Genomic DNA, 13155 nt, shown 5'->3' with positions numbered 1-13155 from the left:
CTCAGTCAGCTTATCAGTGATAGGTCAGTCTTGTTTCAAAACACAGGTTTTGCAAATTTTCTTCACAAATATATTTATTTCACAAATGAACAAATAATGATTCAATATCTGCCACTCTTTGATCTGGCAACTGTAAACCAGTCATGAGCAACCCATTCTGGTCCTGTGTGAACATCTGCATTAGAACACTGGTCCTCAGCAACCCAAGCATGTCTTCACTAAAGATCTGGGTTAGAACTGGTCCTCAGCAACCCAAGCATGTCCTCGCTAAAGATCTAAGTTAAAACTGGTCCTCAGCAACCCAAGCTTGTCCTCACTAAAGCCTATCATCCCCTGTGAAAATCTGGTTTCTCTTCTCGCTTCTATTTTGTTATAGAACTAAGTGGATTGTATGCCTCCTATGCCATCAGTTTGAAACCCTAATATTATCATCCCTTAAAGCTTTGAGTTTCTGCCATGCATGTCTTCATCAAGGAGCCTCCTGTACATGAGAATGCTGTAAGGTTTTCTCAATTGCAGAAATGAATTTTAACTGGGTGTCATATAAACTAATAACACATTGTTTATGAATATGTATAATTTTGATACATAAAATAACAAATAAACCAAGTTAAATTGAAAAATAACACCAGTGAGATGTTCGATTTACTCCATTTAGTAAAACTGATTAGGTGTCATACAGCTTGATTAGTGCAGCATTAAATGGCAAATAATGAACAAGACTCACATGCTTTCTGTTACAGCTGTTCCTTAATGGAATTCTGTCAGTATGTGGATGTATTTGTATTTCCAGAAAAAGTCTCGCCAGGAGAGCCATGGAGCAGGGAGCGGAGTGGAGATTCTGGAAAACACACCCTACACAGAGGGACCAGGGGGTAGTGGACAGTACACCTACAAGATATACCACATTGGCAGCCATCTGCCAGGTAGGTAATACGAGGGACAGTACACCTACAAGATATACCACATTGGCAGCTATGTGCCAGATAGATAATACTAGGGACAGTACACCTACATTACATACCATATTGGCAGCCATCTGCCAGGTAGGTAATACGAGGGACAGTACACCTACATGATACACCACATTGGCAGCCTTACATACCATATTAGCAGCCATGTGCCAGGTAGGTAATACGGGAAACAGTACACCTACAGATATACCACATTGGCAGCCATCTGCCAGGTAACTAGTACGAGGGATAGTACACCTACAGTAAATACCATATTGGCAGCCATGTGCCAGGTAGGTAATACTGTAAGTTGTTCACTGGTCATGAGGGGGCCATGGGCTCATGGAACATAAACAAACCTCAAGGGTACATGAGCCCATGGCCCCCGAGGGACCTTGAACAACGTATTTATCTTGCTGAACACCTGAATTTTAATTTTGAACTATTTGTTCAATGCGAGGCGAATCGCCATTTTGCAGACGACACAAGGTAAACAGATTTAGAGTTATCTCCCTTCCATCGATTTTCATTCGCAAAACATCAGTAATTTCCGTGCTTCATGCATGATTCAGTGTTATTCGAGACAAAGAAGCACTACCATGAAGCACCACAAGAGTTTGGAATTCCCAGCAGTGTACATTGAAAATAATACATCGCCTGTAAGTGGGGTACATTCAAAATAATAGAATAGCGCTTAGCCAATCAGAAAGAGACATTCATGTGTGAAGTAAGATAATAAGGATTGTACACTTACAAGGTAGCAAAGCATTTACATTAAGTGTTGTCATGATAAAAAAATAGAGGCAAACAACTGTGTTGTGATGCAGAGTTTTGTTGTGTGTAGATTTAGCCTTGTAACATGGAACCCTTATTCCACACTGTTGCTTTTTAGAGTGAGTTTAGTTTCAGGACACTTTTAGCAACATCCCAGCAATATCATGACACTGCTCTTCAGAAATATGCTTCATACATTGTACCTATGTGGACTGTCACTTCTGATCAAGTTTATGGCAGTTATATCAAAAGGTAACCTAGGTTCCACCTTAAAAACAGAATGTCTATATCTAAAACAAGCATAACATTGCTTCATGTCATATTTTCATGATTTCTTAACGAAAAAAGGACTTTTTAATGTGAAACTGTTTTGTGTTTGAAGGGTGGTTTCGAGCTATCCTACCCAAGTCAGCTCTGCGGGTGGAGGAAGAGGCATGGAACGCCTACCCCTACACAAAGACTCGTTACAAGTGTCCCTTCATTGAGAAGTTCCTGCTGGAGATTGAGACCAAGTACTTAGACAATGGGGGCACGACAGACAATGTCTTCAACATGTCCCCATCAGATATGAGACAGAGAGTTGTAGGTGAGCATCTCTCAGAGGGAGGGAGGGAGGGAGGGTGAAGAAGGAGAAAGGTGTAATGAATATTGCTGCATAAGCAAATATTGTACACATTTCTTACTTGGGGTCATTTACACCCCATCAGCATATAGCTGAACTAAAGTTCCAAACAGTTTAAATATTACTCCCTTCAGACTGAAGAATGATTGTATGTTCAAATGCTAAAAAACTGTTTCTTGTTTGAAAAGTAACAAGAGATTAGTCAAAAACATAGAATCATGCATCCTTTGTCTTGATTGACCATGTTCATTTCATGTTTCCTCTAATGGAGAGCTTGTCCTGTCTTGATTGAGAGGCATCGAATCAAACCCACAGTGTGGGATTAGACTATATTACAATTATGAAGCTGTCCTGCAAGCCAGATGCCCCTATTTTATGTCATAAATGTTGTTCCTAGCCAGCATTGCAACAGATGTTAACAGCATCCTTAGACTGAATATTTATGAAATGCGTCCAATCATCATGTTTTCTTTATGCATATTAATGTTACAAGCAAATAAATTAGCAATGTCAAATTCTGATAGGTTTTCGATTTTAGCATATGCAGTGTAGCTCAAACCATTGTAACCATGGCAATGAAACTGAAACAAAACATGTAACACTTTGCATGCATACTGCAGGTTCAACGATTGATGATAATAACCATTGAATGATCCTATGCAGGACAATGATGTCAAGTTTTTATATTATTTCATGTGTTCATTATTAATATTGAACAAACGATAATGTGGGGGACAATATTTTTATGAAGACTTATCTGAATTATTCACTGAATCATGTACACCAACGCTTAGTTTCTATAGTAACCAACATACCCATTTAAATTGAAAAGGAGCCCCAGTTAGATGGGAGATCTTCAACCTGAGGAAATCTAGATTTGATTTATTTTAGGGATTTAGCATTGCAGGGAGGGCTGGGTAGTAGGGAATTAATGTGGTTCAGGAACCTAGTAAAATCTAGACTTGGTTCATGAGAGGCTTTAGCATTGAAGGGAGGGATTGGCAGTAGGGTAAATAATGTGGTTCAGGGACTATGAGACAGGCTATGAATCATGCTGGGCTCAGATGTGGATAACTTGTTGTGTATAAATTGACATCCTAATGGCTATAGATGATTATCACTGTTTATCAACTTATCTATGTTCAGACATAAGTTTTGATCCAAATGCCTTGGGCTGGTTGTGCAACTCCTGTAGAAAACTGTACCCTGTATTATAAAAATACTGAAAGCTCCTGAAAATATTATTTCTACAGTATCCTTGAAATATATCAAATCCTGTAAAATACTAATGTAACCATGACAAAACATTTTCGGAAATGATTAATTGTCTGCCAGTTACTGCGTGTATGGTAAGACCTAGAATTGGTCTTCAGTAACCCATGCTTGTCCCCTATGAAGATCTTGGTTAGAACTGGTCTACAGCAACTTCTGTGTACAAGTGTAATTTCCAATTGAAATCTAATTCTGAAGTGTTTGTCATAAATCCATGTTGTTCAGGTGATATAACTGATATCCCATCCTGGTTCCAGATGTACTGGATATTGTCCGAGACCCAGTCACAAGCGGGGACTACACCAAGGATGAGGATCCCAAGTTGTACAAGTCCTCCAAGACGGGACGTGGTCCTCTCGACGACAACTGGCGGGAGGAGTACAGCAAGGCCATTCTTGACCCTAACAACACCACGAAGGCCATCATGACGGCCTATAAACTGTGCAAGGTGGAGTTCCGATACTGGGGCATGCAGAATAAAATAGAGAGATTTATTCATGATATTGGTAAGTTATGAAGTAATGTGACAGTAAATGAATGTTTTTGTGCTGCTTTGGTCAATATTTCATTGAGATGACAGTAGGTTTTCAGAGGCTGTACCCATGTGATGAATCTAACTCTGACCATTTTTGAGATGAACAACTGCTCCAACCTCTAGGGCTGCAACAATTCACCCAGACCTTGATTTCGATATTGTACTCTTGATGTGAAATCTTATTATACCTAATGCATCACTGAGTGAATTTATCAATAATGTGAACACCCAGTACATCATTAAGACATCTATGCTTGATGACAATACTGTAATATGTTCTACTTTTGTTTTTTTTTTAAATCTAACTTGGCTGACACAGTGGAACCAGCATTAGTTACATGCACACAACACACACTTACATGTGTATACATATCTCAGTGTAAGTGCTGAAACCTCAGATGCCACACTGAACCACCCCACCATCACACCCTTCAGCCAGTGAGTATTCCGCTGTAACATCTTTTCAGCATTACGGAAGACCATGCTGCGTGCACACCGACAGGCATGGTGTTGGCAGGATGAATGGAGTGGTTTGACTTTGAATGATATCAGGCAGTTGGAGCTAGAGACACAGCTGGCGCTTCAGGAGAAGATGGCCGCTGCCACGGAAGAGGAAGGGGACAATGCAAGAAGAGGAAGTATGAAGGGAGATAACACAGTGAGGTTTTCTGACACAACCTCTAGTGAAACTCAAGACAATGCTCACTTAAATTCGAAGGTGCTAATCAATCGGACAGCTTCTCAGGAGAGTAGTGGCACAATAATTAATGGGGAAACAGGACCAAGGAGAAGATCACTTGGATCCAGCAAGAGATCAGTAGGAGGTAAGGAATGTTTTTCAGCTGTTGTTTAACCACAGAATATTGCTTTTCATGAAGGACTGACATGGAGATTTCTGGGAAGTACGGTCCCAAGTATCCATGCTTGTAAGAGTCTATTGAGAGAGTTTAATTTTTCTCCAATATTCCCTGAATATCATGTTGGGGAGACAGCAGCAACCCATTCACTCTCACTCACTCACTCACTCACTCACTCACTCACTCACTCACTCACTCACTCACTCACTCACTCACTCACTCACTCACTCACTGAACATGCATACCATGATATTGGTATGCACCTTTGCACTGATGAAGTGTTTGGGTATATTAAAATACAGGTGTATAGCTTCAGAATCGATCTTCAGTAAGCCGTGTTTATCAAATGGGGCATGTAACTTGTTGACTTGGTTGACATTTGTCATAGTTTCCCAGTTGCATATTGATGCTCATGTTGATCACTGGATTGTCTGGTCCAGACTTGCTTATTTACAGATCGTTGCTATATGGTTAGACTATTGCTGAGTGCGGTGTAAACTCCTGTTGTTGTCCAGTTTAGAGGTTTCCTGCTGTAGTTGTCATCCCCATATATTTAGATCACGCTGAAACATATCAGTGTAGAAATAGAGGATGTTATATGAGTGCCCATGTGATACTATGTTTATGACACGAGTGCCTAAATGTTGGCATTTCCCGAGTGAAAGCTAGGGATATACTGATATTAAGGCACGAGTGTCGTAAACATAGTATGTTAAAAATGAACTCAAACTTTTTAACATAAGCTGAATACCTGTCGTCGCCGCATGTTGAACACAATGTCACAGAAGATCCATGACGTCATGTCACTATGAACCAAGATATGTTTGCCCTTGTAAGGAATAATCTGTTTTATTGTTTTTAATATTAATTAAGCATTCATGGTATTATTGGTATACTGTTTTCTGGAAGTTCTCAAGACTGTTTTGAATTTGTGGTAAATTGGGAAATTTCAAATTGGAGTTTTTATCATGTGTTTAATGTTATACACTTGCCAAACATCTTTGAAATGTTTCCATAATTCCAAAATGCATTTATGCAAAGATAAGAGGTTAATTCTCAGTTACCTCCCTTAAGTGCATATGCATTCCTACACTTCTGTCTCAAAGGTGGCGGCTGCTCGGTTGTAATTAACAACATCTGGTGTTGTACTATTTGTGACTTTAACTTATGCTGTGCATGATGTTTCAGATTGTTTCTGCATTTCCAGTTTGGATTTATACAATATATCTGATCCATATCCGGTACTGCCTTGTATTGCTGTATATTTTGAATATACATCAATTGTATTATTAATGCGATGATTCTGTGCTGCATCTCCACATGTTTTAATAGGTGTCAGTTCAGTTAGCAGGTTCTTTGTTGTGCATGAAATCATTGATTTACATGTTGCGTTGTTGTTAGACCAGCAGATGGCCTGATTGACTTACAACTGGGTTATGTCATCTTTTATTCCCAATGATATTTTTATTGTTATGTTATTCATGCAAAACTAACATTTAATGTAAATGTTATAATTTGCCTTATGGCAGGTGTATGAACAATGTAAGCGAATCATTCAAACCTTGTTTCATTGTACAGAGTTTCGTGTTGGTGAAACACCACTGCATAGCTGACATGATAAACAGGAACTAGTCATCAGCAGTCCATGCTTGATGTAAGAAAGGATGGGTCATGGTCATGTATGTCATCGTTTCCATTTCACCAGATCAACTACTTATGATGTTAATCACTGGATTATTTGGCCTGATCATATAGCTGGACTACCAATAAGCATGATGTTCATTGGTGGACCCCTGAATACCTGAACCCCTGAAACCTTTCTTTCCCACCTGTGAAAATTCCTGGATCTACCTATGACGTCTAACAACAAACAATTGATAAAGAAACAGATTCTGATGTAAAGACTGGCACACAGTCTATGTCCCTCCCTACCCTGTCCATCTTCGTTGTCCCCTCCCCCTTTCCTCACCCCTCCACTTTCACACTGATTCTTTGTAGTGCCCAGTATCTGAGGGTATTCTTATCTGGGGCAGGATGTAAAGTTTATGAAGAACGCCTCCCCTGCTTGTACAAAGCATGCATTCCAATTTAGTTTTAACCAGGTTTTTCTTGATAAGCAGCCATATTGCCTGTTGCTGCTTGAGACAGGAGGTCTGTCTGAACTGGGTCTTTGTTTTGTGATACTGTCTGGATCTAACTCTCGGATATGTGGTCATTGTCTGGCGGAATACCAGCTCCTCACCCAAGACTGACTGACGGTTAATAGGGAAGTTCTTCATTGTTTTCTGTTGTCTCATCACTATGAATATCATGGAGATGATAAGCTTTCAGTGCATGCTTAATGTAACTTTAGAACCACCCAAATAGTATTTCTTTGAGTGTAACAATTTTTACAGAAAGACGACTTCTTTATTGTGATAGATGCTATGTTTTGGTGTAGATGTTAATACTGTTATCAAGCAAGTGATAACAGTGTTAGCGTATACATTGAACCTGGCAACAATTAAGGGTCTTCTTCATCAGACCAGGTTCAAAATGCCACTTAAAGAAATATCTCTTCCGTTTGTATTTTCACATATCTTACATAGAAGGAAAGATGCATATGCTGGATATTTAGTGTAGTATAAGTTGTATAATACACTTGGTTCAGGTATGTATCTTTCAAGTTAAAGTTGGACTGAGCTGACATGGCGAGTGTTTTTTGAAACCGTTATCTATCTTACTGTCAAAGTAAAGTTTACATTTAGAAACCGATGTGGTTATTTTGAGCTTAGCTGAGAAGAGAGTTGAGACATTAGGCAACTGCTGGGTGGTAATGGAATGTAGAAGCATTGCATATGTCAGTCCTGACCAGTGGAACTAGCACATATGGAAATTGGTCTCTTCACTTGATTGTACGTTAATCTGGGGATTCAGGGTAAGAATCAGAGAGTAACTTGTCCTGCTTGATGTGAGGAAGGATTACTAGATTGAGTGGATTGGCTCACTGACTTGACGAACTGCATGTCATTGTATCCCAGGTGTGGATTGTTGCATGCTCATGGTGTCAGTCACTGGACTGACTGATCCAGATGAGATTATCTGGCTGCCATCATGAAGCTGTAATGTTGCTTTGTTTGGCATTTAACAAATGTGTAAAATCTCGTATAGGCATGTATGTTGTATATTATAAAATGTCACTTGAACAGCCATCTTGAAAATTCAGTGTTATTGATGGGAAAAGGTTACAATAATTCATTTGTGAAGTAGTCACCTAAGTGTGCCTAAGGTCATAATTTTGCATGGATAGAAATTAACCTGAAAAGTGTGCCGGCAGAAATTGTGGAAACAATGTTACATCACTCATCGACACAACGGCCTGGATTCAATCTGGTGTGGTGACATTGAAAATGTTGTCAAAATACTTAATTGGAATGTTAGATTCAGAATGTTGGCACAATCTGAATAGTTCTTGACAACCATCACAGCATGAAACAGAATCATGAACTATCACAATGATCAATTATCAGCGATAGCTGCATATGTGCTTATAGATATATGAAGCAGTTATGTTAAGCAGCTTGTTCTGACCTAGTACATTACATTATAAACTGAAAGAAAAATGTGCAGTATTTAAAGGACTGTTGATTAAGTTCATTTGTAAACTTAACCATTGAGTCATGTGACTGCTGATACATACCTGCTGTGTAACTAAGTGATCAAAACTCAATGACGATAACTGTCGTAGCAGAATGGCTGCTTCTTAAATGCACCTTTGTCATATTAGACAGAACTCTAATATTCCTTATAATTGGAATGGTTTGTTATTCTGTCCACACTTATGAGTCATTACGATAATTCGTAATTCTGTTTCAAATGGCAAGACTATAGCAAAAGTGCTCCATTTATGATTTGGCAACGTTGCCGGGCAAACTGCCCAGGTTATTTCTGTCCTTGTATTTGTGTAGGGCATCAAATACATCCTTCCACCATTGTCTGTCTATAGGTTGTCTCTGAGATCAGACATGGACACACCACAGCTTGAGTGAAGGAACCTGGTGCTGTACAATGTCGCTCATGCTCCACATCGCCATTGGTGGGTGACAGGGTTGAACAGTTACAGCTTTTTCAAGAAAGTCTTCTCATATTGGTTAATATTAAATCTGTATTTGGTCTGTGCTGGCAGACTGACTAAGCCCTTCATTCTTCAGCCAGAACTAGTCCTCCCGCTACCCAAGTCCTGTCCTGTTAAGCAGTTTTAGTGTTAGTATTGTTGCTTTCATGAGCTGGAGATGAAGTCTCAGTTGTCATATTGAAAAACAGTGTTGGACCAGTCTGGGCTTCTAGGCTGATAGGTTATATTCAAGGCCATCTTGATGCTTAGGGGCTTTTAATTTGGTATAATTTTGTGTCCCGCTCTGCTAAATCTTCTGACAGTTTGTGACTCCAGGACTTCTGGCTCATAAAAGTCAGACCTTTTTCTATGGCCCAAGAAATTTTGACTGAATATTCAGACTTTTTTGTGGCCCAAAGTAGTGGTGTTCCAGTTAAATGAAATAATTGAAGATTGGTCACAGTGATGAAATGAACAGGCAATCAATCACATTTTCTCTTAATTGAACACACTTAATTTCGGAACTACTGTTTTCTTGTTGTCGGCGTCTGAAAACAAGTTTAATTCTTAGAGAGCTCACTTCACTTTCTGGAAAAGTCATGACTGCATTTTGCATGCTTTCTAAGTAAACAAACAAAAAGAACAACAGAGAACCATGTTATACTTCTCTGCAATAACAACATGAATAAGACAATCTGAAAAATGATGCTAACCAATATTTTTCGATGACTGCTCGTTGGAAATGAACCAGTTGTCCAATTTCAACCATTTCCCAACACTAGCCCAAAGACGTTTTGCTGACAGTAGGGACATTTTTGTGGCCCAAAGACTCCTGGTTGCAAAAAAGATAGACATTTTTGTTACCCAAGGACTTCTGGCTAAAATTACAGACATTTGTTGTAGACCAAGGACTTCTGGCTAAAATTACAGACCTTTTGCTGATCAATATCAGACCTTGTCTCTTGACAGCATTTGCTCTTCAGATTCGCTTACACATGTTCCAGCAGGCATGCCATTAATTTGAGCGCTCTACTCCTTTTTACCACACAGTCTTCCTGCTGTACTGACGTAAGGCCATGGAAAGTATTTGGGTGATGGGAGTGGCAGCACTGAGACATAGAAAAATGTGGTATCTCACTTCATTCACATTCTGTTATATTGCATTCTGATTGGGTAACAAATCCTCTCCATTTTTGATGGACATTGATTTAGTTGATGTGGCCATGTTGACGTATCAGCTAATCAGCCTTTAAACATTGACCTATTTGAAAAAAATTGTCAAATACTGAGTGACCTGGGTTTTCTGATGCTTTTATCAATATTCAGGCAAAATCATGGTGGGGTACACCAGAAATGGTGTTTACACCTTTTACCCATATAGGGAATCGAATCTTGGCCTCTGGTGTGACAAGTGAATAATTTAACCTCAAGGCTACCCCACTGCCCCTTGAAATACTTCGTTGCATGTCCAGTTCAGGCACAAGGAAACCTTTGGGTGGACTGTAAGCAGCTGCACACAGATGTACACACATGCATGCAGGCACATACACATGTACACATATGGATTTCAAGTTTAAAAAAGGAAATCAACTCACACAAATATTTGTAATGTATGACTAAAAAGACTGACATTTGACATGACCCCCAGTAATTTCTGACCCACTTAACTGAAGGCTGATGGGCCATGGACATGTTTTAGAAATAATTGAATGAACTCTGTGGACATGCATTTCACATACACTATATGAGAGCAATAATCAGTAACTTTATCCTGTACTGAGATAACCATGTATTATTTAACTGGCATAAGACAGCAGGCGTGCACGATGCTGTTTTAATTTGTTATTCACCAGCGAATGTCTATGAAATAGTCTCCATCATTTAGTTTCTTGTTTGAGTGATCACATGTCACTCAGCTGAATCTCACTGGCACTGAGGTGGAATATTTTAATGAATCTGAATATCATTGCTTGCCTATTTGCTTATTTGTTGGAAACAGCAGACTCGATATAATCAGATATGCATGATGAAGAACAGGATGGCGTCACAGAAATGATTCTGCCTCCCTTACCAGCTATCTGGATACTAAACATTTGCATCAAGTTGACAATGAAATGTCATTTGCCCTGATACAGAATTCCATCTATCTGATCGTAATAGTGGTAGTCCACATGTAAATGTCACTGGTGCAGTGTCAAGAGATAGCTGCGAATAGCTACAAAATTGCTGATACGGCGTTAAGCAATATTTATTCCCTCACTCACCTGTTACAGCGACACCATCCCTGTTGGTGAGGGGGCACTAGGATAATGTCACTTGTCCTTTTACATAGTTTCGTGAGGGTAAACATGATCATCCACTGGTATATATTATTAGTTCTTCTTGAATTTGAGGGGTGGTGGGGGAGCTTAGTGGGTTAAGTGTTCGCATGTCAGGGGTTAAAAAATCCCATGGTCTGATGCCGGGACAAGTCAGTTTTCATTTGGGGCAACCAAATAATGGTATCTTACTTGTCTGTTGGCTACTAGATAATTTTTGCTTACGTTTTCAAACTGCAAATAAAGTTGGAATTCACAAAGATAATGAAGCAGTGATATCTTTCTTTGCTATATATCACTTCTCAGTAAAGTAAACAGTCGAGTAAACGTTAACATCAAATACCAATTACCCTGTGGCAAGTGGCTTTAAAACAATTTTGAACCCTTGCTTGTCATGCCCTAGACCCAGGTTTGGTTCTCCATGTGGGTAAAATGTGTGAAGTCCACCATAATATTGCTGGAATATTGCTTAAAGGTAGCATAAAACCATACTTGTTCGCTCCTGAGTTTCTTTGAAACTAGTTTCAAAGTAGCAGAGGTATGTGTTTCAATGCTGCTGGGTTTGAATACGTTCCCATGCAACTGGCTAAACAGACTGGGTGGTCAGTTTTTATATTGATTAATGTTCGTATTTGTCCTCGTTACATTGACATGTGTAGTTGCTCATAATATCGATCACAGGTTTGTTCATCATATGAAGATCCGAGTTGGAATTTGTCTTCAGCTTGTAACGGGTTACCAATGGGTCTAGCTTACTTGTTTACCATGCCGTCATGTGCCAATAGCATAGATTGATGCTCATGCTTGTTTGGTCCACTCTCAAGTTTACAGACTGAAAAAATGACACACATGCACACAAAAATTCACTCTCACTCACTCACTCACTCAGCCCCATGAACTCTAGCACACAATGTACACAGATATTGAAGAACTTCAAACTAATGCATCTGATGTAACTACAGTTTTCTGAGCCCTTGCCTACTTGTTTCAACCTATTCTTAGGATACTTAACAGCTTGTTATTTCTTGATTACGGCAGCAATTTATTCTGCTCCGGTTTCATTTCATGTCATTGCCATTTACAATACACTTAAGATAACTCCACGGAAACTCCGAGGCAGTCGGATTACCTTGGCAGGGAGCTTTCAGGAGCTTGGGCTGTAATCGTGGTTGTGTAAAGATATTAGTTACCTGGCTCGGGGATCAGAGTGTCACGGCTTGGGAGGAGCTGACTACGTAACTAACTACATGGATGCAAGAGGCTGAGGGCCATCACATCAGTGGAGATAATGATCGAGATATTACAAGGATGAATCTGAAGTGTTTCAGCTCTGATGTCAAATTTGGTCAGAGTTATAAACCCATGAAATTGAGCTTCCATCCTCATTTTATGGCATTGTCACTTTTCATTTTGTGTAACGTGTGTCAATTTTGATAGAGGAATTTGTATTTTCCTTACCATCGACTGGCTTAAACTTTCTGGCTGAGAGACGAGGATTTAAACTTCAGATGAGTTTTGTAAAACTCTCGTTAATTATAGATTAGGGACTGGGAAGTTTTTTCAAGCTGTTTTTCGTACAGTATACTTTAACATTTTGTGTTGAGTGGAGAGTAATCATTTGTGATGAGAGATGGAAGCAGAGGGTTTTCTAATATCAGTGAATGTTTTGAAGAGTTTATGAAGCTGTACTAAGTGCTCTCAAAATTATGGCTGTGTATGGCTAACTATGAC

At 39.4% G+C, this 13155-nt stretch overlaps 1 protein-coding gene across 1 annotated transcript in view; it reads left to right on the top strand.

Annotated features, from left to right (window-relative positions):
* The window catches only part of LOC137294403 (protein retinal degeneration B-like), a 120846-nt gene that overhangs the window by 68266 nt on the left and 39425 nt on the right, over nt 1-13155 (top strand). The window contains exons 3-6 of the mRNA XM_067825409.1: nt 794-926; nt 2110-2313; nt 3879-4127; nt 4624-4980. Of these exons, the coding sequence (XP_067681510.1) occupies nt 794-926; nt 2110-2313; nt 3879-4127; nt 4624-4980 (943 nt within the window). The remainder of the gene's footprint in view (nt 1-793; nt 927-2109; nt 2314-3878; nt 4128-4623; nt 4981-13155) is intronic.

This window comes from Haliotis asinina, chromosome 1 (genome assembly GCF_037392515.1).
Source record: "Haliotis asinina isolate JCU_RB_2024 chromosome 1, JCU_Hal_asi_v2, whole genome shotgun sequence".
Taxonomy (NCBI): Eukaryota; Metazoa; Mollusca; class Gastropoda; order Lepetellida; family Haliotidae; genus Haliotis; species Haliotis asinina.
This window is presented reverse-complemented; position numbering and strand designations above follow the sequence as displayed.